The sequence below is a fragment of the Papaver somniferum genome, chromosome 1 (assembly GCF_003573695.1).
Source record: "Papaver somniferum cultivar HN1 chromosome 1, ASM357369v1, whole genome shotgun sequence".
Classification (NCBI taxonomy): Eukaryota; Viridiplantae; Streptophyta; class Magnoliopsida; order Ranunculales; family Papaveraceae; genus Papaver; species Papaver somniferum.
Genome location: NC_039358.1, coordinates 36,323,550 through 36,350,830, shown reverse-complemented (window position 1 = coordinate 36,350,830; position 27,281 = coordinate 36,323,550). Strand labels below are relative to the sequence as shown.

General features: G+C 37.1%; 2 protein-coding genes and 2 long non-coding RNA genes across 5 annotated transcripts; 1 reads left to right on the top strand and 3 right to left on the bottom strand.

Annotated features, from left to right (window-relative positions):
- The first annotated feature begins 11,070 nt into the window (after window positions 1-11,070).
- On the top strand, window positions 11,071-14,553 carry LOC113283231 (pentatricopeptide repeat-containing protein At2g36240-like). The gene is made up of 4 exons (XM_026532424.1): window positions 11,071-11,169; window positions 12,133-12,209; window positions 12,344-12,390; window positions 12,509-14,553. The coding sequence occupies exon 4, from the start codon at window positions 12,619-12,621 to the stop codon at window positions 14,080-14,082; it is 1,464 nt and encodes a 487-aa protein (XP_026388209.1). The 5' UTR covers window positions 11,071-11,169; window positions 12,133-12,209; window positions 12,344-12,390; window positions 12,509-12,618; the 3' UTR covers window positions 14,083-14,553.
- A 264-nt stretch (window positions 14,554-14,817) lies between these two features.
- Window positions 14,818-17,939, bottom strand: LOC113285483 (ABC transporter G family member 11-like). Its single transcript, XM_026534388.1, has 8 exons — window positions 17,521-17,939; window positions 16,966-17,045; window positions 16,392-16,856; window positions 16,224-16,310; window positions 16,013-16,141; window positions 15,733-15,924; window positions 15,546-15,632; window positions 14,818-15,432 (listed from the first exon to the last, which is right to left on the bottom strand). Exons 1-8 carry the CDS (start codon window positions 17,834-17,836, stop codon window positions 14,818-14,820), a joined length of 1,971 nt encoding a protein of 656 aa, XP_026390173.1. The 5' UTR covers window positions 17,837-17,939.
- A 3,827-nt stretch (window positions 17,940-21,766) lies between these two features.
- Window positions 21,767-22,132, bottom strand: LOC113283227. The gene is made up of 3 exons (XR_003327385.1): window positions 22,078-22,132; window positions 21,905-21,988; window positions 21,767-21,790 (listed from the first exon to the last, which is right to left on the bottom strand). It is a non-coding gene; the product is annotated as an uncharacterized LOC113283227 (long non-coding RNA).
- A 2,387-nt stretch (window positions 22,133-24,519) lies between these two features.
- LOC113283217 lies at window positions 24,520-26,885 on the bottom strand. 2 transcript variants are annotated; one of them, XR_003327383.1, is made up of 3 exons: window positions 26,161-26,885; window positions 24,880-24,991; window positions 24,520-24,756 (listed from the first exon to the last, which is right to left on the bottom strand). It is a non-coding gene; the product is annotated as an uncharacterized LOC113283217 (long non-coding RNA). The 2 variants fall into 2 exon arrangements; XR_003327382.1 differs by having other exon boundaries at window positions 24,520-24,991.
- Window positions 26,886-27,281: the final 396 nt, after the last annotated feature.

The window sequence follows — 27,281 nt, the reverse complement described above, 5'->3', positions numbered from 1 at the left end:
TCATGATCAAATCGAAAAAGGCTGCCATTAAATAGGCGTGAAAAATCTCATTTAGCTTTACAATAAGCTTATGTCGTTTGAAAAGGCAAATCCAATCACATCTAGCAAGCAGTAGCATTTTTATAGGCTACAAATATGCTCCAACAATCTATGATAATGCGATTCACATTCTCAAAATTCATATCTCCTCATTTGAATAATAGGAGATTATAACGCCTGTGGGCACTGGTACCAGTAAATTTTGAATTTTTCAAAGTATGCATACATTTGGGAATTATGTGGGATTGTAGTAATTAAGCTATAAATATGGTCGAATATTCATTTACAGTAGCTACTGAAATAAATGATGGTGGTTTTGAACCCCTCTGCAGAGGAATATCGACATATATGATTGGTTGGCATACATTCCAAATCATATTGGATTATTTTAAATTCTCAATGGATGCAATATAAGGATCCTCGATAGACCCGACACCTTAAAATTGCCAAGCCTGAAAGTTACAGGTTGGTGTTAGTCATATTGTATATTAAGAGAAATAAATTGTTTTAAGAGCGATTGGGGGTTATATGTTCAAATCCTAGGATTGCTTCAATAATTGTTCTTCTTATTAGACACATTTGGCATTGTAGTCCTTGAAGGTCTCGTATGTGGTCGGAGAACATTTTCGAATTTGTGATCCTCAGAGGATTCAAATTATATACAGGTAGCCACTTGACTCGACTATGTCAGGTTTAACAATCCTTTATGTGTTTTTAGAAATTTGGCACATGACCAAAAATCCGGATTAATTAGTTGATGATATCAACTTTATTGGTCTCTTGAAGAGTCCTTAAAAACACCAACAAATCTTTTTTCCCCATCAACAGATTGGCGACCACAGTGCGAGATCATTCTCTTGGTTGCAACTCACAATTTCATCAAAGATGGTCGATTATGGGAAGGTCTCAGAAACATCCAATCTCAATTTATTATCTCCCAGTACCGGCAAATTTCTTCCAATTACTACTAAACTCGGCTGGCCTGGTCAAGCTCCCTCAGAGGCTATAAACGCTCAAAGTTCAACCACTATTGCTGATCTGATGAAAATCCTAAATGATGTAGTAAAAAATCAAGCGGAAATTTCCAAGATACAAAATGAGGTATTCGCCCTTTTGAAATTTCTTACAGATCAATTATCAAGGGAACCAACATATGATCGCTCTAAAAAGAATATTGTTGGCAATCGTTCATATGTTACCACTGGTGTTGATTTCTCTTTTAAGATACATACCTCCACCAGTGATGACGGAGACAAAGCCTACACTCATGCTAAGCGTAAAAGCCTTCACCAATCTAGCTTGGACGCTCGTGAAAACTCAGAACAATTCCCACAAACTCATAAAGAAGACCCGTCCGTTTTAGCACGCTTCAATCAGGACTCTTACGATGAAAAGGGTAATGTCATTTTATAAATCCATCTTAGAGGATTTGCATTCTCAGATCGTAGCGGAAGCAACTGACCGGTCGACAACTGCTCTACTCAACCAATCCGAGTCATTCCCGAATAAAGAAGTTTGCAAGGGTATAAGGAAAAAAAAAGGTATTCTTCCAATCCGAAACTCAACCTCCATCCTTCCATGAACGTTTTTGCTGAAGGGAGCAAAAGGAATGCTGAAACACAACATCAGAACGCTTCTCCGACGTCTCATGCTCCTCAAAAGGTGTTAAGGAAGGATAAACAAACTCGAAATGAACAAACCTCGACCCAGCGTCAGCAAACAGGAAATGACCAAACGGCCTTGAACTTCCCTATGCCTATTGAAAAAGTGATCGAGTTACTGCAAGTCTGGATTCAAGATGGTGCAATCAAACTGCCATATGTCAGGAGAGAGCCAACTGAGGAAGAAATGGAGAATCCGAGGTATTACCGATTTCATAAATTTATCAATTATCCGACAAATGACTGCAATGTTTTTAAGCGTATCTTCAAAGAGAAAGTCGAGGCAGGAGAGTTCGATCTGGAGACTGAAAGAGTACACATGGATCCTTTCCCAATCAGGACCTTCACTCTCTGAACAACCGGTCAAGAAAGCAGTTCAATCCTTAGCGGAACACATATGCGAATTACTTTATCTGTCAAAGGTTCAAAGGGAAGACATGTTCATGGCACGAATCACATCGTGTCAGGAAGGCGTCTCTCCATTCCAGAAACATTCCCTGAACCTCCATCCACAAACAAGGGGATGTACGACTGGGAACTGCACCGTCCATCTCAAAGGAAATAAATTTGGAAGAACGTTGATCGATGTTGGCACCGCCATCAACAAAATTCCACTGAAGACTCTCAGAGCCACTGACATCACTCTAAAAGAAGCTAGTCATGTACCCATCTCAATCAAGGATCATGAAGTGACGCTCATAGATGCTTATGGCAACATTACTCTCAAGATGAAAATAGGCTCAACCTAGACAAAAGCCAATACATAATCAAGGAAGATCCAGGATATGACATGATCCTCAGACGAGCATGGATCCATGCTGAAAAGTGGCTACTGATAAGCACGTAAGTGCTACGTTTTATACCCATATTTATATTAGTTAGGACTCGATAATTTGGCTAGTAATATATTTTAGTGCTATTGTAGAAAGTGCTAGCAATTTCGATCATCCGAAAAAATAATGGCTAAGAATTATAATGGCGTTTGTGACTCACTGCACCTAGCGTGACAACACTGGCTCGTGGGCTGCCAAATCGACAAGTCGCATTACTAATTCATTTCACGGCCAGGGGATACTATAGAATGGATACATTACAAAAGAATTGCATATCTTATACCAAGCATGTCAATTCCACTAACATCAAAGAGATAAGTGGACCTTGGTGATCAAAGTTATGTTTGGTATTTTCTAAAGAAGTTTACAAGGAAACGAAAGGTCCTTTGTTAGCTCAATAACGTGAGCTGCACTAGTGGGGTTAAGAGGATAGTAGGACGTGGCTTCTTTCTCCCCATCTCGTTGGTGAAATGTTCAGAACATTTGGTTTTCTCTACACATTTCCGTTCTTTGTGAAGGGATAAAGAAATACTCATTTACTATCCACGTTGAGCAGCAGGTGGTATTCTTATCCACGGAAGATGATTTTTGGTAGTAGAAATGTTGATGGAGGTAGCCACAATGGCAGCAGCTCTTCGCAAATGGTGATGGTGGAAATAATTGCAGGTATTGGTCGAGTTGATCTTATGAAATGGTGTTGGCTGATGACGGCAGTAGAGATGGGTTTTGACCCATCGTGGTCTTGATTGAATGTGAACTGGTGCCGTTAAATGGTAGAATGTGCTGTACCGGTTGTAGATATGTCTGTGACAATGGAGTCAGTTCTCTGGCAGTTGGCAGCGAAGAGGTGCTGGTGGAGATGGATTTGAGTGACGAATTTATGAGCCTAGGCTGCTGGCATCAACTGGAATCAACAACTACAAGCTAATGGTTGTGAGATTCATGAAATGGTGAACTGTTGGTACTCAATAGAAGAAGATGACTATGCTGATCGGGAGTTTATACTGCTGTGGTCTAGGTAGTGTTCCTGGTTTTGAAGCCGAGCACTGAAATGGGACCATTGCAGGTGTTGGTTCGAGTGTCAAATGGAGGGTCCGTTGGCTTGTCGAGAAATTGATAATCCAGAAGTGGCAGAATGTTTCGAGTAAGATGGTAGTTGTTCTTGAAGAAGGGAAGTATGGATCAATTAATGGAGCAGTACCTTGGTCGAGCAAATTCAGATTGAAGTGTATCTGCCGGTGCTGCAAGCAGCCCTGGACGGAAAGAGCTGTATCCACGATGGAGAAGCTAAGCATAGAGTTCTCGGCTGGGAAAACTTTGGCAGGCAGAAAACAAGATCCGAGTGGAAGGAGGTTTCGCCGGAGGGAGAAGTTTTGGACGGACAGAATTGGCAAGCTTGTGTTGCATGCGGTTAGGATCCGACAGAATGGAAAGTGGTAGTTGGGTCTGATTTTGGATATCGAATGTTGGACTGGGCCTGGCAACTCGGCTAGGTCTTCACTGAATTCTTTCGCAACAGAGGATATATTGGAACGAACAGAAAGGGAAAAGAAAGGAGAGCCGGCGACAGAGCCGAAACAAGGAAAAGGAAAAGGAGGTGCGGCTGTGAAGATACAGAAGGCGAGAACGACTGATTTAATCGTGGTGACGGCGCGATTTTTATTGGTTTATCTTTCTAGTCTATTAGTCATTTATTTTGTATGGGTTTTGAGAAACCCATAGCTATGTTCTAATTTCTTTGTAATTAGGGTTTATGTTGAAACCACTTTGGAGCATTAGACCACCTTGATTGAAAACATATATGGTTTTGAGGCTATTTTGACTTGAATAAATTAATTTCATGATCTTATTTATTGATTAATCGAAATATGAGTTGTCGCTTCACCGGTTTTGTATAACCTTTGCGCATAATTGTTAGGATCGAAAATATATTTGTCTACTTATTTGATATTCCATGCTTGGGTTAAATCTTTTGATGGGATATGCTTAGAATAGCCGGGTATTATTTGTGAACCTATAATTAGTTTCGTATAACTTTCTCGCTAACGCAATTTGATGGTGCATGCTTTGGTTCAATCTTTTGATATGCCATGCTTAGGGTGTCCCAGTGATATTTGCGATTCTAACACGTATAATAGGTGATGTCGATAAAACGAACGATAAATAATTCATGAATTATATTTCATTTCAGTAATTGAGTAGAAGTTGTGGTGGATACTATAAACCCTGGTTACCGACTTTTCCATTGGATTCATTTAGTTTGTTTAATTTATTTTCTTTGTTTTTACAATTCTAAAAATATCAAAAACATCTTTTGTTGGTTAATCGATTAAGAATATTGGTTACAGTATTTCCACTGCTCCTTGTGGGAACGACCCGTACTTGCCTCTGTCTACTAGTTGGACACCGTGTGATTGCGGTTTATATAAATAGGTATCTCTAGATCCTATCATCTACTGATAAAACTCATTTGGTTTCACATCTTTCCAACGAAGAAGGTTCGATCCAAAGGATTTGGTGGACGCTCCATCGTCATGGAATTGAGAGGAATTTCTGATGAGGTTGAAACAAGAACCTGAAGAAGGTGCATTGACATTTATCAAAATATTCTGCGCTCATTCCTCCTATGTCCATATCATATATTCTCCCACATTCTTTCCTAGCATGGGGACTCAATTCTGCTAACAACTTAGTTGTTGCAAGACGTCATGAATGGATATCTTCACCACAACAATATTTTACCAAGTGGTCGCACCTCTTCGAATCGAGCATCTCACTGGAATGTTCATTTTAGAGACGATATGCAATCATGACAAGGAACATCTTGGATGTACTCTTGTTCCGCATTCAGGAATGTCCACCGTCGAATTATGGAAAACCGTTGACGCATGTACGAGCATGAAATATCACACGTTGGAGGATTAATGAAGGAAAAGCCGAACAGAAGATATTCAAGGCCGAGACGATGATGCCTAATACGTTCTCTTAAGGAATCTGATGCTTTGACCCTCAAGCATCTGAAGTTTGAAGCAGGATTTTCTTAATTTATTCGTGTTTTGATCAATCCCTCCAAAACATATGCAATATTTGCATAATTGAAACTCTTTCAGCAATCAACATCAGCTTATTTAAATAAAAAATATTTATCAAACCAAAAGAAAATCCCTACAAATGTCAATCGCCTACTTTTCTAAAGCCAACTGAAAATCAAAAACTGCTAATCTCTCGGTACCTTATTCTTAAAAGCCTTCAAATTGTACTCCCAATCAAAGAGTACACCTGGCATCTCTAGCTTCAGCACGAGTATTATTAACGGCACACTGATTCAACACCAAGACGATCAGCATAGCTGAACTACAATCGATAAGTCTTCACTATCCTCATGAAAAGACTTCTGTATATGCAACGTCATTCATCCATGCATGGCACAAAATCCTTCAACATATAGCTTTCAGTTAAGCATATATCTTCCTGAATGCATTTGGGGACTTGATCTTGTTGAAAAGATCAATTCAGGTCAATTTCAATAAATATGTTCCACATAAAAAGTCATGGAAACTTGATGTGATTCCATGGAACGTCATTAACGGAACATATCTACATCACAAACCTTGCACGACTAAGGAACTTCTTCTCCTCACTGATCACATCCAGAATGGAGACTGCCGCTGATATCTGCCGCAACAACATCGATTCTCTGAGAAATCCACTTCACAGTAAAGGTTCGGGAGAATTTGGGTTAAACCCCCAGTACTTCCTCATCTTAGGGACGCTCAACTCATCAATTAGTTCGTGAATACAAAGGTTCATTGGATGTAGGATCAAGGACTATGCTGATAATCATGGTTCCATCTTTTTGTTCTGGAGCAACTCCATCCACGGTCTTAGCATCAACAAGGATTTCTAGAGCAACTCTAGCCAGGGTCTCAACACCAACAAAGATTTTGAAGCGAAATCAATCATGGTCTCAACATCAACAACAGTCTTAGGAACGATATCTCGTGACCGGCTGCATCAACTATCCATTCTCTGAAGTGTTACTCGATGAATCAGACTTCTCCAAGCACCAATGGAAGCATGTTAACATGAAAGTCTTCCCAAAGCTTGGACGACGGGCGGGCACAAGCCAAATTCTTCTACAAGATGTTCTCATCACCTCTACAAACGAGATACAACACACTTCAGGGTACCAATGGATGAGGAATAGGACAATGCTTCTTTGACAAAAGATGGTTGTCTATGTCTCTTCTACAACATACCAAAAGGGCGCATCAATCAGACATACGAGCTGAAAGATATGGCCTCCACACTCAAATTCATGGAATCTGAAAATTTACACGGGATTATAAGTTACGAACGTGCACGCATCATTAAGTGTCCAAGACATCTCCAAATGAAAGGATCCTTTTGGCGTGTGATTCCTCAGCCTCTTAGCTTCGAAAGTTGGGGTCAAACATTTAATTCCGACATTATATGAAGTTTCAATGGCTTCCAGAGTGGACGACGCGCAAGCAGAATTTTCTAGACGAGATTCATAACCTCCACGATCGATCGATGTCCACCAGGTCTTACGAGAAGAAGGAAAAATGAGAAGTAGATCTAACAAAATACTGGGACTGGCAGACCATGACACACACGGTTGTGGTCATTCCCAATTCAAATTGATTGTTCAGTCAAATGTTGCTCGTTTCTTCATCATCTCAAGGTCTTCCGGCACGATTATAATTTTCAGAGCATGTGTAAGTGGACATTAGAAAACAGGGTCCCGGGTCGATGGAATAGATCATTCATGCATATGGATGTTTGTCCATTTCATTTGATGAGAAATGCAGAAAAAAACACAGTGAAAGGATTATAACTCAAAAATCCTAATTCAATATCAATGAAGCAAAGTTGCTCAAATGATCAAGACAATATATACAGAAACGGAATTGAGGAGACGTCCGTGTGGAGACTCCTTGAACCGAGCGAAATGTTGAACCTCATACAGATTCACTGCAAGAAGGGAGTGCTTTAAGTTCGAGAGATCAATCTGTAGGACTCCGGCCTAAACCAAGAACAATGGTCGTTCCAGAGTCAATTCGGTCACAAGAGAGGATGGGTTGATCTGTAGGAGGGAAGATGAGAAATGTGTTGGATCAATGGTGATATGAGATTGTAGGTGTGTTGTGAATTCAACATAAAAATGCTCTGAATGATTGAATTTTACTCAAATGAGTGTGATTGCTCAGACGATGAGTTCGTGTAGACGAAAGATTGTCTGTATGAACTTTCCGAGAAATTGGTTGTTTAGACGAATATTCGAGTATTCGAATCTTGTCCTTTCAATCATGATTCAGAGGTCTTTCTATATTACTAAATTAAAAACACCATGATCCCATGAAGTGTGACAGTTACTGGAATCGAGTGGGGAAGTGGGAAATCGTGTTAAAACCAGTTGCTCATCGTGCGGAGACTTGGTTAATTTTCCACCCACTACTTTGCTGACTCTTCCAACTGTTTGCACGACTTGCTCATATTCTCGTCGTGGGTGAACACACGTGCCGTGGACCGCCAGACCAAAACCCTAGTTAATATCCCCCATGTGACACGATTGATGTCTCGTGATTGTGGAGTCAGTTGCTGACTTTATGGGACGATGAGTCCATGTATTGCTGAGTTGAACATGATTTGCAAGTGTTCTGAAACTCGTGAGTTAAATACGTCTGCTGAGACGAGGTATTATCATGTTGATAACCTAAGGCGAGCAAACTGTGTTGTTGAATTTTTGAATATTGATAGTTGAACCAATATTCTTTAATCTGAGCAAATATTGCTGGTTTGAGCAAATATTGCTAGTCTGAGCGAATATTGTTAGTTTGATCAAATATTGCCGGTTTGAGCAAATATTGCTCGTTTGATGAATTGTTGGTAGCAAGACCAAATAAAATATTAATTTAAGATACTGACTGCTGGGTCGAGCATAATAAATAAAAGTGTTGATCATTGAAACCACTCAGGAAGATTGCAAGCAAGATTAATCATCAGAAAGATATCCAGCAAGATTAATCATCAGATTCATCAGATTCTTCACGATCATCATTCTCCATGAAATCTTCTTTAAGCTCTTCCTCAGAATCGTTGTCAAAATCTTTACCGAGAACTTATTCCAATTGGTCTTCAGTATCCTCATACATTACGTCTAAATATTCATCTTCTTCACATTCGACTCGGAGAATCGTAACCGATCTAGTTACTTATCAGGAAGGAGATTATCAAAAATAAGTCTCCCCTTGGTTTCCACAACCACACACCCCACAAAAATATATATCATTAAGCATCACTTTGAGGTAGAACTCTCCCCATTGTGTGGTATTCCCTGCAAAACAAAAGAATAACACAAAAACAACTTTTACCAGAGAAAGGTCACATGATCTTAGACATCACCTGCCATAAGATAAAGACGAAAATTGAAACAACTCATATGTATACCGAATACATAATTTATAGAACATAAGTTGATATTAGTATTTACGTGACTTGCACATGAGTTCAACCACCATCTTCTTATGATTCTTCGATAAAGCAACCAAAAACGATAGATATGAAATCCGCTATATCAAAAAGTCACAAAATCATAAAAGGACAAGCCAAGATGAAACCGAAACTCAGTTGGTGAAAACCAAGTTATGTCATACTCCGAAAGTACTCATGTGCACTCATATGCACTCAAAAACTCACTTCTTCACTCAGTTTCTCATTCGATTCGGTGGTGAACTGAACTGGGTGTTTTTAACACTCTTTCCACAGGAGTGATTTTTTAGGGACCATGGTTTTATTAGGCCACCTTCCCTATAGTGATAAGGGGTGTCCTAAAAAGTTGAAATGACTAACCTACCCTTAACCTAATTTAATTTAAAACCAACCTAATAACCACCTATATATATAACCACCACCTCCTCCCACCACCACAGCCCACAACCGCCGATTACTACCACCACCACCTCCGATTATCACCGCCACCAACGACCGATTACCACCACCACAACCACCGCCCACCACCGATGATTACCACCACCACCATCTCCGATTATCACCACCACCAACCACCGATTACCACCACCACCTCCTCCCACCACCACCGCCACCGCCACCGCCTATTTAAGAAATATAACAACATCAATGCAATCATAATTAAGTTCGGTTACATAATAATTTTATCGAGTATAAAAGACGCCAGCCGCAACCTGATTCTGCCATGGGACCACTCCGGAGGTATTTTCTAACAAACCCTTCACTTTAATTTGATTTTGATTGCTTCAATCGAATAAAAATCATCAAAATAGGTTTTTAATAGGAGTTACAGAGCCATGTTCGGTTAGGCCGATTTTCCAAAAAAACCCTAGTTTACTAACCGAACTTCTTGAAAATGAAGAACACGAAGAACAATTCGGTTCTATTGGATTTAAAACTAAGTCACCGAACTCTCTGTTCGGTTGTTTCGCGAAAAATTTTAAAACTACAAAGTAACCGAACTCCACCGTTAGAACCGAAAAAATACAAATCCAGTCTAACCGAATTGTGTTGTTGTGGCCACTATGTTGAGTTCCAAAATAACCGAACTTAGCCAATAGAGTTCGGTTTGTTCGCAAAAACTTTTAAAACTACACAGTAACCGAACTTAGCCAATAGACGCTGGAACTTCACATTTTTTTGTTTGTTAAGTTTGGTAACTTCACAATTTTATCGCAGAAACCGAACTCAGAGTTCGGTTGCTTAGCTGTTAGGTTCAAGTTTTCGAAAGAACCGAACTTTTTAAACTTAGATACTCTTATATTACGTAAAGTTCGGTTAGATCAAAAGTGCATGCAGTTTGCGAACCAACCGAACTTTGGTGTGAGAACCAACTGAACATAACGCTGTAACTCCTAGAAATTCTACTATTTGAGAGTTCGGTAACCTGCATGTTTGGAACAAGTAACCGAACTACACTTTCAGATGAGTTCGGTTACTTGTTCATCTCACGGGGCAACCGAACTACATCTTCAGATGAGTTCCGTTACTTGTTCTTCATATAAAGTAACCGAACTGTTCAAAATCCAGTTCAAATCCGGATCATTTTGAAGATTAACAAATATTCTAGGAGAGGATGGAGATGAAGAATCAGATGAGTTTTCATCATTTGAATACTCAAACTTAGTGAATTGGAAAAAAAAAATATTTTCCATGTTTTTCTCCTTCATCTTCTCTAACTCTACTCTCTCAATAATTCTACTCAACTAATAATAAACCCATCTTTTAATTTAATCTCACTAATTGTTTTTAACTAAATCATTCACTAATCATAATTTAAAATTAATTAAGAGGATAAATTAGGTATTAAATAAATAACTAGATATGGGGTGACCTAAAATTACTTCTAATGCCTTTACCCAAAATAAAATCATGGTCCCAAAAAAACCATGGTCCCAAAAAATCGTTCTTCCACAGTCCATCTACCATAACTGAAAACAAGCCCAAATGAGATTTTGCAGGCCCAAACATTCATATCAGATTATATCTCTATCAGTCAGTCTCGGTGAGTAGAGAAAACTCATTCCTCTGTCCCGAGTTCGAAAATTCTTTGATTTTAAGTGACAATTTAAAAATCGAAACAGGTATGATTTGATTTGATTTGTTTTCTCTCTCGTCTGCACGAATTTAGTATATTATTATGGTTGTTTTGATGGTGATTTTTCTTGCTTGCTTGCATGTTTGATTTTGATTTAGGGTTAAAAAGATGGTATAATCTCAATTTTGACTTAGAGATATCAAATGTGTTCTGTGTTGGGACTTCGAAAGTTGGATTGATTAGATTTTGAGCACTACTTGTATGATTGCTTCCCTGTAGTGCTATTTCTCAGTTTATTATTAGATTATTTATAGAGGTGAAGAATAGATATCGAGTGGTTTTACGATTTGGGGTTTATCTAATTCTGAGTTTAGGTTTATGTAAGTAAGTTGTTTGAATGATCTTTATAACTTCATTGGGACAAACTGAGTGACTGGAAAGTTAGGTCTAAGTTGACATGAACTTTAGGTCATCTCTTTTGTTCCTTTGCTTACTTTCTGCTAGAATACATGAACTGCGCCTCCCATATTCCTATGATGTTCCTGGGTCTCTAGCATTGTGATTTTGATTTATTATTTTTAATTATTGACTAAGATTTCATTATAGAGCTCGAGGGCAGTGATGTAGTAGCATTAGTGGATATCTTAGCATTAACCAGAAGCATATCATCTTCATGATACGCTTAATTGGGAAATTAGTTTAAACCCAGATTTTTGGTATACTAGTTTAGGTAATGAAGTCGTGGAGTAGCAGATGATAAATTCATATTGCAGTGGATATAATGGTGTAACTTCAGTGTTGAAAATTAAGTTGATACAGAATGCTGTTGTTGAATGATAGATAACATTTGGGGCTGGTAAAAGGATACTAGGCTTGAATATGATGACATTATGAGTTAATGTCATCATGTTCTTTCTTTTATTTAATGTGCAAAACTCTTTCTGATAAAGGTGTCAACTGGTTGCTCTTGATACTAATCTATGATTTCTCTCTATGTTGTTGTTTCCAGGTCTTTTATCTCTTTCTTCTTTTTGCTTTACTTGAAACCTATGCTATGGTGAGATAACAGATGTATACATGCCCAAGGTTAGTTTTATAATCCCCTTCTCATGTTTTATTACCTGCAAAAAGCACATGTGAAAGGGCAATAATCCAATTGAGGAGTCTTCCTATTTCTGGAGGTTATTAACTTTATATGACTTATTATTCATGGTTTGCAGGATCAAGGCGCATCGTGAAAATGGGTTCATCACTTAGAAAAATGCAGGTTGTTACGCTACTTTAATCACTATACTTATGTTCAAACTTTTAGGGTACTGCAATGCGTTATAGACTTATAGTTTATGTTGGATTTAAGATTGAAGGTGTGTTGTTTTGTGTGGCAGGTTCTGAATATATTGCCTACAAATCAAGGAAAACTTGCTGGAAGAAAACAAGTGTATGGAATACAGGCAACGAGTATGATTAGGGTTTGTTAAAACTAAACATATATACAATGGCTTTCAGGAAACTTCCAAAACCTATCACAAAAACTTTACAATCTTCATCAACACTTTTTCCACCTGTACCAAATTCTAACGTTAATAAACCCGAACCCTTTAATATCCCTCTCCCTACAGTTTCCCTGTCTCAAACATCTCAACAAGAACTACTTGGGTTTCTTAAGTCTCATCTTAAACCCTCTTTTACCCCTCATGATCTCTTCATTTTCCTCCATAAAAAGTTACATTATCACCCCAGATTCACCCAATTCGATGTTCACATCTTTCGTTGGGCTTCAGAAATTGATGCATTTCGTCATGATCACTTTACTTACGAATGGATGGTTAGAACTCTAGCAATTACTGACCGTTTCGATGATCTTAATTCAATTCTTGAAGGTATGGTCTCAAACCCCTGTCCTTGTTCGGATGGGATATTCTCATGCGATAGAACAGAAGTTATTTTTAGGTTTGCTATCAACGCATATTGTAAAGTTGGGAGATTAGATGATGCTTTGATTGCATTTGGAAACATGCGGAAACTAATTGATGCAAAACCTAGTGTAATTCTGTATAATATAATGATTAATGGCTTTGTTAGGTATAGACAACATGATAAAGCTTTACAATTTTATGATAAGATGGTTAAGGATAGAGTTAAACCTGATGTTTATACTTTTAATACTTTGATAAGTAGTTATTGTCGGAATTCACAGTTCTGTTCTGCACTTGAATTGTTCAAAGAGATGAAGGTTAAAGGTTGTAACCCAAATGTTGTTAGTTTCAACACTTTGATTAAAGGGTTCTTTAGAAGCAAAAAGTTTAAGGAGGGTATTGAGATGGCATATGAGATGCTTGATTTGGGATTTGAGTTTTCAGATGTAACATGCGACATTTTGTTTGTTGGCCTGTGTAGAGAGAATAGGACGTCAGAGGCTAGTAAGCTATTTATTGATATCTTTAGGAAAAATGCGATTCCTGATAGATATGATTGTTTAGATATTGTTCAAGGGCTTTGCTTGGAAAGGAAGATGAATGAGGCGTTAGAGCTTGTGGGAGAGTTACTAGAGAAAGGAAAGATTCTGAGTCCAGTTATCTGTACTACTTTAATAGATAGCTTACTGAGTTCAGGAATGGTGGAAGATGCATTTGTTTTGATGGAAAAAATGTTAAAGCTAGGAATTGTTCCGGACAGTGTGACTTATAATTGTGTATTGCGAGAGATGTGTGGTTTGGGTAGAACGATGGATGCTAATAGATTGAGATTGTTAGCTTCTACTAAATGTTTGGATCCTGATGGCATGACATATAATATATTGGTGTCTGGGTTTTCTAGAGAAGGTAGAAAGGAGGAGGGGGAAGCCTTGGTGGAAAAGATGTTGGATGAAGGATTTATACCTGATCTTGCTACTTATAACAGGTTGCTGAGTGGTCTTTCTGCTCAAAACAAGTATGCCTCTTCAGTGAGAAAATGCTAAAATTTGGGTTTATACATGTGTTTAGTAATTTTCTGGTCTATATATTGGTGGTTGCAACCGGTGCAAGAGATTTTGAAGAATATGCAACTGTTTGATTTGACAGAACAGAAGTTATGAGAAGAACATGCCAAAATTCAAGGTCTCAGTGCGAGCTCAAAAAGACAAACGAAAAGGATGAGGCCATGACATCCATGTACCTAAAAGCATGTACTTTGATCGTTATGTGGTTCCTTTGATTGGTGCAATTTGTGCCCTGCAAGGCTGCAAGGAATTGGCCTAGTTTAGTTACTGAGTTGATCCATGGATGAAATGGATGGACAGGAATCCATCAGTCAAACATGGAAGGTTGCATCAGTTCTGATCTCATTGTGAGTAATGTCAGAGCAAAATGCATGTTTTGTTATTTCTGGAATTTTGAATGGTATGTAAACGTTCTTCTATAGTTAAGCTACCCTATTCAGTTCTGCATAATCAGTTGGGATCCTTTGCTTGAACACTAAACATTACTTGTCACAAAAATAATCATACTAAGCTGTGGATTAATAGTAAACAGGTCTGCAAAATTTTAAAGGAAAAGTTAAAATCTAAATAAAAATGTTTCAATTGTCTTCCAAAAGAACAGTATGTTTGTACTTTGCCAAGAGAAAAGTTGCGCTAAGCGCCGTCTTGGTTCAATGAATACAAAAACGAAAACGCACAATGGATTTAGAACACTGCATTGTCTTACAATTGATTTCATCTGTTCAGACAACTTGAGGATTTCTTCTTTTCAGACAACTTGATAATGCTAAAAAACATTAGTCTATATAGAACCACCATTCCAAATAGAACAGCAAGATCAACCCATTTTGAGTAGCCCATTGGCATTTGCCAAATAGTTTTCAAAATTTCTTCACCGCTGATAGTCGATGGTCCTCCTATTTGATTATTAGGGAACTGAAGTCCTTGGAATTCATTCTTGTAGAACCCTTCATTTGCATACCTGTGAAAGGAAATGTAGTACATTGGGTATTTCCAAACTGGGTTGGGAAGATCATTAGGTAGTCTAAAGAAGCCAGCATTTAATATCATCGCACCTTGAATTCCAGCTCCGACAATTATACCCATAAGAAAATCGGGTACTATACTTGCAACGACCATCATTAAACTCTCAACTAACATCATACATACGAACAGTAGTAAAGCAAAGAAGAGAAAATGTTGATATCCTTTGTGGAGACCAACTAGGTAATAAGCTAAGGCTCCTGGTATCAGTGAGATCATAAGCAAGTATGGAACTGAAGATATTGTATTTCCCACGACAAATGCTGCGACACCGTAATGCCCATTTAATCTTTCCCGTCCGAAGATCTGAATTTGCAGAGACGAAAGAAAAGTGAAAATTAGTATCAAAACTACAAAGCAAAGATGTTATACAAGTAATCTTTCTGCATGTACACACACGCATAAATATAGAATCATACCTTCATGTCCTCCACGAAAGAAGGGAATCCCCCAATTGCCATGAAAGTTAAGAATGCAACTACAAACAAAAGTACTGAACCTCTGGCCTGCAAAATTTAGAACCCAGGCCAGTAGATGTGAGTGTACTTCAGTTAAAGGATCAGTTTAAAGATTATTGAAATTTAAGAGGTTGTTCCGGGTCTTTACCTGAATTGAACCAAAACTGGTACCAATGTTCAAAAATATTGTACCAACACAAAGACCAAGTCCAATGTAAGCTCCTAAACGTAACCAGTAGTAGCCCAAATCGCGGTGCATGTTCAAGAAAGACCTTCTTGTAAGAACAACTGATTGTGTTAAGAAGCTAGCTTGGCTTCCTTTTTCTAAGATACCTCCTTCCTGTAATATGAAAGATGTTTTGTAAGCAAAATTGAAGGATCCTGAATATCATCCACAACTAAGCGTTCTTTAGTTACTATGTTATTACCCTTTTGCATAGATTCGATACTTGAAGTTTGACTTGTTGGAAGATTTGTGATGTCTTATACGCCTCCGCAAGTTTATAAATTGCTTCCTCAGTTGTTGTTAGTTTGCCACCAGAACCTTGTTCCATGTCCTGGAAAGGAATGGACATTCAAAACTTCTAGTTTTTGTTAGAATAAACATTCTCGTATCAATGGAGCGTTAAGATTTCTTACTTCATCAAAGTCTTTGTTGATAGTTTTCAGGTAATGATCCGATGGGTTTGTCATAGTTGGGTAAGGGTATCCATTCAATGCAAAAAACTGCGACGATCAAAAATGCAACATAAGTACAAATCGTATTATATGTGGGATAAAAAGAGTGACGAGTCTTGATTTGGTTACCTCATTTGCTGCAGAAACAGGACCAAAGTAAATTGTTCTACCAGAAGAGAGTAGACAAAGATTGTGGAAGAGATTGAAGACTTCACTACTCGGTTGATGAATAGATGCAATAACAGTCATTCTATATTGTCGAGAAAGCTTCGCTATTCGGTTTACTACATGGTAAGATGCTGCACTGTCGAGGCCGCTTGTAGGTTCATCTAGAAAGAGAAGTTTTGGACGTGTTAAAATCTCAATACAAATGCTCACTCTTCGCTTTTGTCCACCGCTTAGCCCTTTGATGTTCCACCCTCCTATTTTTGTGTTCCTAGCTCCATGCAATCCCATCACTTTTATCGTTGTCTCTGCTCTCTCCTTCTTTTCCGATGTTGTCATAGAGTCAGGTAATTGAAGCAAAGCAGAGTAGTAAACGGCTTCTTTAACTGTCAATGTCGTTGTTAATGTGTCATCTTGTGTTACATAAGCCTATAAAATTAAAATTTTGCTTGATAAAGTGATTCCTGTGAAATCATACGTGCGTATATTGCTGCTAAGAAATAAAAATGTACAATGCATCAAGACTTATTGTTCTTACCGATGTCCCAAAAGCAAGCGTTTGTTTTCTACCATTTACGTGTATCACACCCAACTGCCTTGTATTTGAGGGCAATCTCCCTGCATTCAATTAAGTAGTCCATCTTTAAAATGAGAAAAGTAATGTTGTGTTTTAACTGAATGCAGCCAACATTCATTCATCCGAAGGGATTCATGGATCATCAAGAAAAGAGAAAAAAAAGAGGCCACCCATAATATAATGGGAAACTTATATATTTAGGTTTAGTGTGCAGGTGGCGGCGGCGACGGTTTTGGTGGTGGTTTTGGTGGTGATCGTAGCCTTACACATGTGACTTAGGGGTTGGATGACAATGTTAACGGAATGGGCATTTTTCCAACTATTTTTAATGTTGGGACAAATTTCCAACATTGCACCTCGTATTGGGGCATTGTTCCAATTTTCACTATAATGATTAAGAACTAATTAAGAACGTCATTGTCGATTATATCATTTGTTCTAGTTAATAATCATCGGACAACTATAAGCCGACAGTATAATATAACTTGAACGTAACAAGTAAACTAGCCTAATTACCTGCTAATGCATCGAGAAGAGTTGTTTTTCCAGAACCAGAAGGACCCATAATGGCTAAGACCTCACCAGGCTGAGCATACCCATTTAGCCCTTCAATAATAACTCTGTCATTTCCCTTACTACTAGACGAAGAAGGTACACTAACGCATAGATCTTCCCATGCCAACACAACAGTACTACCTTCAGATTTTGGTTCCATTTCTATTACAAATGAACTCTTGTTTTCTTCAGAATTTTTTTTCTTGCTCGATTTAGCGGGTTCATCAACATACTGATCAAGCTGCTGCTTCAGCTCATGATGGTGAGCAGGACTCATAAATGGTTCATCTTCTACTTGTGAACTACTTATTTCCGGACTAAAAACTGGTGGCGGTACTGGTGAACTACTTGGACTTGCAGCAGGAGTCCATCTTAGGATATTAGATGGTGATAATGAAATCCAATCCGAAAACTTCATTAAACCAAAACGAGGTTTTCAATTTCAAATGAAGATGACAAGAGAGCTAGGGAGAGGATTGAAGATGTACTGCTAATTCAATGTGATAGCTTGCTAGAGAAGAGGGGCTTCCTTACTATATAAGGAAAGGTAATGCGACCTACTCTATTCAAACAAGGCTAGCATATTTTGTTAAAGTACGTACCTCCCTTTCTTTTTTAAGGAAATGGAGATTTTATTAATTGAAGCTAGGGATACAATTATTAGGAGGTGATGATTCATTCGAACCGGCATCCTGTACGTTACATAATAATTAATAATGCATCGGATACCGACGAAGAAGATGATTTACATTGCTGAAGTATCACCTGTTGTTGTTGGGCCACCAGACACAAGTTGCAATTCCTAGTATTTTGTTATAAAGCATTGAAGTATGAACGATGCACATGGATTATTTTTCTTGATCAGTTTCAAAATGGAGAGAGACTGATCTAATCTGTCAACATCTCGGGAGTCGGGACTTTCATTTGCTATGTTATTTTATGGGATTTTATTTCTGGAAGCTTTTCTATGTGATGGCGTAGATATTGGTTCGCGCCTACTTTTAGAAAGTGAAGTAACTTTTCGTTTTATATACTCAATCGACTCGTCATAGTTTTTACTCATGCTCAAAACTATCTTAGCTAATTTGAAGTCTACCATGAGAACACAAACTCAGGTCACTACCAAGTAAATTCAAAAACTCCTTAACTAACTATGTTTTATTAATGGCTAATTTATCTGTGATTAAATAGAATTAATTTAGTCGATTAACTAATATTTAATCTTGTTAATAAACGAACAAATGTAATTGATCACCACAATACGAAACCTTTTAACTTTTTCTTATAAAAACATTAACCGATCGATGGATGTTCATGATCCCGTTGGCCAATTCTATGTTGATGTTCTTCGTTTACGAAGAATACATAAAATAGGTGGATATTACTTACTAATTAAACAGTCCGTTTGTGAAATAGGGAGTTACATATGTACATGAATCTTTTTATTTCTTTTTGAAATAGGTGGAATCATATAAGAACACATCAAACAAGAATTGGCAAACACAAACAAACACTTATACCGATTATGGGTTAGTGTTCTTCATTAACCTAGAACACAAAGAATCAGGATGTGGATTCCCGTATATACCGATTGTGTTATAAAAAAAAGAGTATCCATCCAAATTGTATACTAAACAACTGGATACTTACACAACTAACATAAAATGAGTCTATGTCCGACCATATTATTAACAAAGCGATCTGAGATATTCTTAGTTAAAAGTGTATTGTGTAGTCATATTATTAGCAGAACAACCAGACATTTTTGGACAAATTCTATAATCGATGGATGAGGGGAAACCATATAGACTGATTCTTGAGAAAAACTTGACATATATATTTTATTTTATTTTACATTTCCTCTAACCAAAAATCGATCTATCTGAATGTCTACATCGATCGATTCTGGTTTGTGCTCTTCAACCACAAAGAACACCAATGGGAATAAGTCAATGCCTACATGATCATTAACGGATTATGATGGAATCGGTATATGTGGATATATACACAAACCGATTATTGACACCCCTAAAAAAACCTTAGATTTCCGAATTTAGATGGTTAATCAAACACATTAAAAACCTAATTAAAAAGAACTGGTTAATAAAATTACACTTCCATGTAACCGCATCGACAATTTTTAGTTTAATTAAAGAAAATTAAAATAAAATGGTAGAATGAATTAATTTGATAGACGCTGTTAGTTTTAGGTTTGATAGTTAAGAGAAATGATTCTTGTAAGCCTATAGTTAAATATGCCTCCTTGTTCAAAAAATTATGTTTAGGATTTGATATCAATGGTGAGGGTACTTTAGTGCTTTTACCTAGTCCAGATACCCTTTAATCTTCTATATTGGTTGGATGAAGAAATTCGTAGGCCTCAAATGATTGAGGTAGGCCACAAATTAACCACGAAAAACAAATTTTCAGTTTCTCGGTGTTTACATCTTTACCACAAATTTCAGATACTTTAATCAAAAATGTATTTGGACATGTAAAAAATATATTTTTGTTTTCCTTTTGAAGGGAATGTAGTTTAGGTTTGATAGTATAGAGAAGTGATTTTAGTAAGCCTATAGATGAATATGCCTCATTGATTGAAAAATTATGTTTAGGATTTGATATGAATGGTGAGGGTACCTTAGTACTTTTACCTAGTACGGACACCCTTTATCATTCTCTACTGGATGGATGAAGATATCCGTAGGCCTCAAATGATTGACGTAGGACATAAATTTGTTATGTTGTCGATGTTTTAGGAAGATTATAGAGTATTCTAGAATCGTCTAGGTGTTTCCTTAATTTAGTATAGCTAGAGGTTTCCTAATTTAGTTAAACTCAAGGTTTCCTTTTGTACCTATGTTTAGGTTTCCTAGTATAACTCATATACTTGGAAGACAAGTATGTAACCTATATAAATATGTGTACAAGTCTTAAGGGAAAACACACAATACAGTTTAGAGAAGAAATCTCACAAGGAGAGAATTTTAGGGTTTAGAACGTTTGTTCATAGAGAATTAGTTTGGTGTTTGTGAACAACAACCTGTTGCTTATAGTTGTGATTTAATTCTTTGTAATTGTTCTATAATAAGAGTTGATCGCAGCCGTTTGTGGACGTAGGCACATTTTCGAACCACGTTACATCTTGTGTCTTTCTTGTTTCGTTTAGTGCATCTTATTCTGTTTTCTTTAGTTCTACGTGATCCAAAGAACTAGTGTCTTGTGAAGAGGTTATTTCTGAGGTATTAATCCTAACAAAATTAACCAGGAAAAACAAATCCCCCATTTCCCGATGTGTACCTCTTTACCAAGAATTTCAGATACTTTAATCAAAAATGTATTTGAACATGTAAAAAATATTATTATTTTTTATTTTTGAAAGGAATATAGTTTATTACATTGCTCATTTGGAAAGTGGGGTAGTAGAAAATGCAAGGAACGTATTATTAGGGCTGCAAACGGAGACAATTTGGGGATGAAATTGTAATCTTGATAACCCCTTATCCAACTCATTTTCGTAATGGCTAATATGGTCCCGTTAATGCTAATACGATTGACTAGGTATATTAATGCTAATCGCTACACCAAATTTAGTGATTAGCAACGGTAGGTAGCAGTTCAAAGTGGGGTCGCAATAGTTCTACTCTTTTACGAAAGTCGATTTTGAAAAATTTCGCAATGGCTTCGTTACCGATGCGAATTTTTGGTCGCAACAGTTTCAAACTGTTGCAACGCCAAAAGGTCGCAATGGTTTGAAACAGTTGCGAAACTGGACATTCGCAACAGGTTCCTGTAATTGCAAAGTTTTTGCCACGTAAAAAAAAATAGTGGTTTTGACCGGTCAAAACCACCAGTTCCCCAGTAACAAAATCAAGTTTCCCCTATTCATTTGGAAATCAAAATCAAGTTTCATGCATTCCGAAACATAAGCAAGCATACAATCATTTCTTAAATTACAATTAGAAGTGAGAACATATACATTTGAAGTGACACATTACTAGTTAGAATGTACACACTAAAATTGGTATTTCTATTATTAATCGAATAAGAGAACATACCCAACACTAATAGTTTTTTGAAGCTTTTAACTTACACATCCATTTCACGTTTTGCGAAGGAAACTTCTAACTATGCTTCAAACCTGAACTATATTTTCTTCAAGAAGAATAAATTCAGTGCATCCCAGCCGGTCTCAACTTGTACCTATGCTTCAAACCCGAAAATGCCCCCACTTAAATCAAATTCAGAAGCCGCCAACATAAGCATAAAAGTTTGGTAAGATATAAATTGAATATCCGGATCAAACTATTAATCAAATTGAAACTTGAAAAGATACTAGAATTACCAATTCAAAGAAATCAACAAAGCATTGCTCATAAACCAAAATAAGAAATAAGGACGCTATAAGAAAATCTATCAAACACTTCACCTACATTAAGACAATTTTATCAAAAACTTGACATGGTGAGATACAAAAACTCCTCCATGTACTAAAAATGCAAGAGATTTGATACATACACAGATTAAAAACAAAAACTACTCTATGAGAGTTTTGTTTTTGCTTTTGTTCCTCAGGACCTTACATCTCATTGCCAACCTTGATTCCTTGCAGAACTCGTCCCTCTAGTTTGCATTAAAAACATCACTAATTTAGGAGTCATGTTTGTCATTTTAGGTAATAAATGTATGAATGCAACAGACAATAATATGATTCTGCGTTAGTTTCTCACCACTAACTGTTAGAAGTTGTCTAGATTTAGCAAATTCTAGAAGTCTTATTTATGGTAGTTTTCTTTTTTAGTATGGATTCTTTATTGAGGATGTATTACCTAATTAGGTTAGACATTCCTAGTTGAGGATGGTTTCCCAATTCAGATTACGAAACAGGTTACTTGGAGAACAAGAGGTGTCTACTATAAATAGGGGACCTTAGGAGTGTTTAACACACAGTTGTGAAGAGTTTTTCTTAAGAGTGGGATAACTAAAATTAATTTTCGGTCTCTTTGTGAATTTCTTGTTCTGCGAAGAAGGTGAGAGCTGTAAGAGAAGGTGAGAGTCTTCTTTGTTATCATCCTTGTGGTTAATTGAATATATTGTGTTCTTGTCCGTGGTTTTTACCCGATTTGGGGTTTTCCACAGAAATCTGTGTCTTGTGTGATTGATTAAGTGTTTATCGTATCTCTTGGTGTATTAGTTATTCTTTGTTTACCCTAAAGATCAGAAGAGCTGAGGTGTAATTCCCAATAATTGGTATCAGAGCTTGGGTTTAAGGGAAACGAGATAACAAATATTTCTGCTTTGAATACACGGTTTGAGGTTGAGAAATTCGATGGTTCTATTAACTTTATGGAAAATCCAAGTTAAAGATGTTTTAATTCAATCTGGGTTAGCCAAGGTGCTGAAAGGACAAGTGGAAAGTGGTATTAAGCCTGAAGACTGGGAAGATACTGATTTAAGAGTTGCGAGTCAGATACGTTTGTTATTAACAAATAATGTTTTGGCTAATGTTGCAAAGATTACTACAGCAAATGAGTTGTGGATTAAACTTGAAGAGTTGTATATGACAAACACTCGTTCGAATAGATTGTACTTGAAAGATCAATTTCATACATTGAAGATGGTTGAAGGTACGTCTATTGCTAATCATCTCAGCGTTTTAAATTCAATTGTTTCTGAACTGGAAGCGTTAGAAGTAACTGTTAATGATGAGGATAAAACACTTCGCCTCATCTTCTCACTTCCACCATCTTATAAACACATGGTGACATACTTAAAGCATAGAAAAGAAGCTTTGCGTCTTGCTGAAGTTACTAGTGCTCTTTTGTCTGAAGAAAAGGAGATGAAGAGTGGTAACAGTAGATCGTCTGAAGATGTTAGTTTATTTGCTGGAGGGAATAAGAAACACGGTAAGAGTGTTTGCTGGAAGTGTCACAAACCAGGTCACATCAGACGTGATTGTAAGTGGAAAGATAATGAGACTGGTTCGGCAAGAGGTCTCGAAGGTTAAGCTAACCATGTAGGCTATGAAAGCGATTACTCTCTTTTGGTTGCTGCTGATTTAAATCAAGAGAAGAGTTGGATAATGGATAGCGGTACCACGACATAAATGTGTGCACAACGGTCATATTTCGATAGGTATGTGGGGTGTAGCGGTAAAGTGTTTACTGGCGACGACTCGGAACTACCGGTTAAGGGAGTCGATGATATTCGCATGAGGATATTTGATGGTAAGTTTCAAACAGTCCCATGAGTAAAACACCTTCCAGAGTTAAAGTGGAATCTAATATGTTTTTCCCAATTAGATTCTGCGGGTTGTAAGTATTCATGTTATAGTGGGGTAATAAAGTTTTATCAAGGATCTGCTATGATCATGAAAGGAAGTCGTAGCAGCGGCTTGTATACACTGAGGCAGTCAGGTTTAGGTGGAGCTAAGGATCGATCCGAGTCAACTTTTGGGAATGTAAAGTCCCATGGAAATTTGGCGTTGGGTGGAGTTCGAAAGGCTCGTATGATCAAGAAGTGGGTTCCAAAGATTGGCAAGTCCAAGGATAACTTGGACTGTGTTGTTCATCATCATTGATGATCAATGGTCCGTAAGGGCAGATGGACAAGAACTCGATTGATTTCAGTTGGTTAAAGAAGCAAGAGGAATTTTGTGAATGTTGCAAATCAAGTCAAGGTGGAGATTGTTAGAAGTTTTCTAGATTTAGAAAATTCTAGAAGTCTTATTTATGGTAGTTTCATGTTTTGGTATGTATTCTTTATTGAGGATGGTTTCCCAATTCAAATTAGGAAACATAGTCCTTTGCCAACTTCTATCTACTCCACTAACTTGTTCATCAAACAGATTTCGACTTCTCAAATAAGAAGAACAACAAACCAATATCGAACGAGCGAGAGAAACTACATCTAAAGAAAAAAATCGTTACTACTTACAAGAGTCTCTGCAGACTCTTCAACTTTGCCGAAAGATTCCATTCTCGTGAAGTCTGCACTAAGCAAGGTGATAAAAACACTAACTGAAGCAAGCAAATCTCACTTCTCTCAATTAAAAAAACTTCACAAAATCCTGAAATAAACATATGGATTCATGATATATACTCAGAGAACTAATACCATTGGATTCAGAAACAACTTGTGGGTAAAATCCAGTTAACGCTTAGAGTTCGTTGCCCTTTCCTTAACCAAGTTGCCAATCTTCACAAACACAAGTATGGGATTAGTACTAATTTCTACAGTTATTATTGGTTACTAACTTTTTTCGATGTTTGCCCCTTATAGGTAACCACTAATGCAGAAAGCAGCTGAAGAAGAACTAACCCTTCTCTTATGTTGTTGTAGAACCAATGAATGGAAAGTAACAAAATGCAGCAAATGTAAAGCTTCTCTCCTTTTTGTGTTCTTTGATTGTTCTTCGTCTTCAATGCAATTGCTAAAAACATAATACAAACGATTGTAATGTCTTAGATACGATCACACAAGAATTAAGTAGTGATGCGAACACAAATACAAAAGAAAGATGATAAAAGATCGGTGATTAGGAAACTGACTATTACAATCCGAATCAATGGTTTCACAAATATATGGTAACACTTCTTTTTCAATGAGAGAACTGAATATTAATGCTAACAAAAAAAAACTTTTTTTATTACACTGAGAGGTAAGAGGAGAGTGACTTGCCTGAGCAAAAAAAATTGATTCTGGATTAGGTGACAGCTGAAGAAACCTGAAAAATGTTCTAACCATCGAAATAGAATCTGAACCAAGGCTTATGTACCGAAATTCTGAAAAAATTTCCAGATGAATCAAATTTTCTAGTACCCATTTGAGTTCGCCAGATAAGAAAACCAAGAATAGGGATAGAGTTGGATACATACTTCCATCTTTTGGATAAAATGCAGGTAGACAGCCCATTTAGTTTGAAGGAAAGAAAGAATGTGATGAATAAGTGCATTAGCTAAATTATTAATCTTATCCTCTCCCACACCCAGATTGTTGGTATCCAAATTTTGTTGTTCATTGTTGTTTTTCATCACCATGATTCCACTTGATTTTACTTGAAAAACAGGTTTAAATAGGAGTCGGCATAAAAGAAGATGACCACCGAAATATCCATGGACATGACAAGAAACTTTTCTACCCATTTCATCAAACAAATAGGGTGCAATAAAATAAAAACCCAAAGAAAACCAATGGGGCACATTTTAAGGTAGAATCATTAAACATGGACAAATCCATTCAGATTTAGGTATGTTACTGAACTTCAAATCAACTACTTGGATTTGTAGTTTACCTTTAAATCTAAAGTATCCATACCAATTTTGATCCTCTTTGGCTACCATGTAGTACCAAGTTGTTAAGAACATTGGTTATAATTTAGCAATTTGGATTTTGACCCCAACTCCAAAACATAAATCAAAGTAAAGAGAGTTGAGGGACAAGGTTTTGTGAAGAGAGTATTATGAAGTTAAGCATCAAATATCATCTCATCTTCTCTATTTTACTGTATGAATATGATTCTCAAAATCAATGAATGTTGCTTTAAACACCACATATGAAGAAAAATGTATTACAAAAGACCCATGAGTATACAAATTTTACCTGATTAAAGTGTTGATACTCCCAACCACTGACCACCAGCATCCACCACCCACCTCCACCATACCTTCAAGAACTCAAACACCACCAACACCTGCTCTGAAACCCAATATCATATCTGCATCACTTGACTTGATCTCTGAAAAATGCAAGTTTACTTTAAACCCAACTTCACAGCCACAGTAACTCATTCTTCTCTATTACCAAATCAATAGCATCAACACCCATTTCCCAGCTGTCTACAAGCCAACCATTTCCAACACTCAACTGTCTCACAACAAGACCTTCAAACAAAACTGTCTGACAACACATTCCCTGCAAACCATTGCTCTACAAATGCCAACCATATCCACAAATCTCAAATCCTAACTTTCAATCTCAAATCCAGCCCTTCAAACTCCACAAATCTCAAACCCTAACTTTCGAATCTCAAATCCTAACTTGCAATCTCAAATCTAGCCCTAACTTTCAAAATCCACAAATCCAACCACAACCATCATTCAAACCCATTCAATCTCGATTTTTACATCAAACCCCGCTTCATCTCAGAACATAACCTCAAACCCTAACTTTAAATTTCTGCAACAGGAACCTTAAATCTGTTTGAAGTAAATCTAGGGTTGGGGTTAGATATATATTTTCAATCGAAAATATGCATGACATGAAGAACGTAGGAACGATTCGTCAACAAACTTCTTTGAAACTGAGAAAGAGATAGAATGAGAGAAGAGAATGCGATACGAGAATGAGAGGTCTCTGGTCCTGCTCGATAAGATAAGAGATAGCCGAGTCAGTTTTCTAGCTGAATGGGCTGAATACTGTTGCGGACTTTTTTGCAACTGAAATTAGCAACTGAAAATTCGCAACTGTTGCCTAGCTGTTGCGAATTCTAGTTACTAATCCTTGAATATGGTGTAGTAAACGGAATGCAATTTACATCTGCTTCATCTTATTATGAAATATATGATTTACAAAAAGATAAGCATCCCCCATATTATCACTCCACAAAAAAGGAGGAATATTTGAAAAATGAAGTTCCTGCAAAAAAAGATTGAATCCAAAGAAGTTCTGAAGTGGCCTCTACCATAACTCTATGTTTATCTTGTGTATTTAATCTAGAAACA

What these genes read in the sequence shown, in the direction of transcription:
- LOC113283231 (XM_026532424.1), top strand. Translation starts at nt 12,619, where the DNA reads ATGGCTTTCAGGAAACTTCCAAAACCTATCACAAAAACTTTACAATCT.
- LOC113285483 (XM_026534388.1), bottom strand. Translation starts at nt 17,836, where the DNA reads ATGAGTCCTGCTCACCATCATGAGCTGAAGCAGCAGCTTGATCAGTAT. An exon ending in TATCGAATCTATGCAAAAGG is followed by an intron (nt 15,925 to 16,012) that starts GTAATAACATAG and finishes TTCATATTACAG; the next exon opens with GAAGGAGGTATCTTAGAAAA. An exon ending in CCAGTTTTGGTTCAATTCAG is followed by an intron (nt 15,633 to 15,732) that starts GTAAAGACCCGG and finishes TAAATTTTGCAG; the next exon opens with GCCAGAGGTTCAGTACTTTT.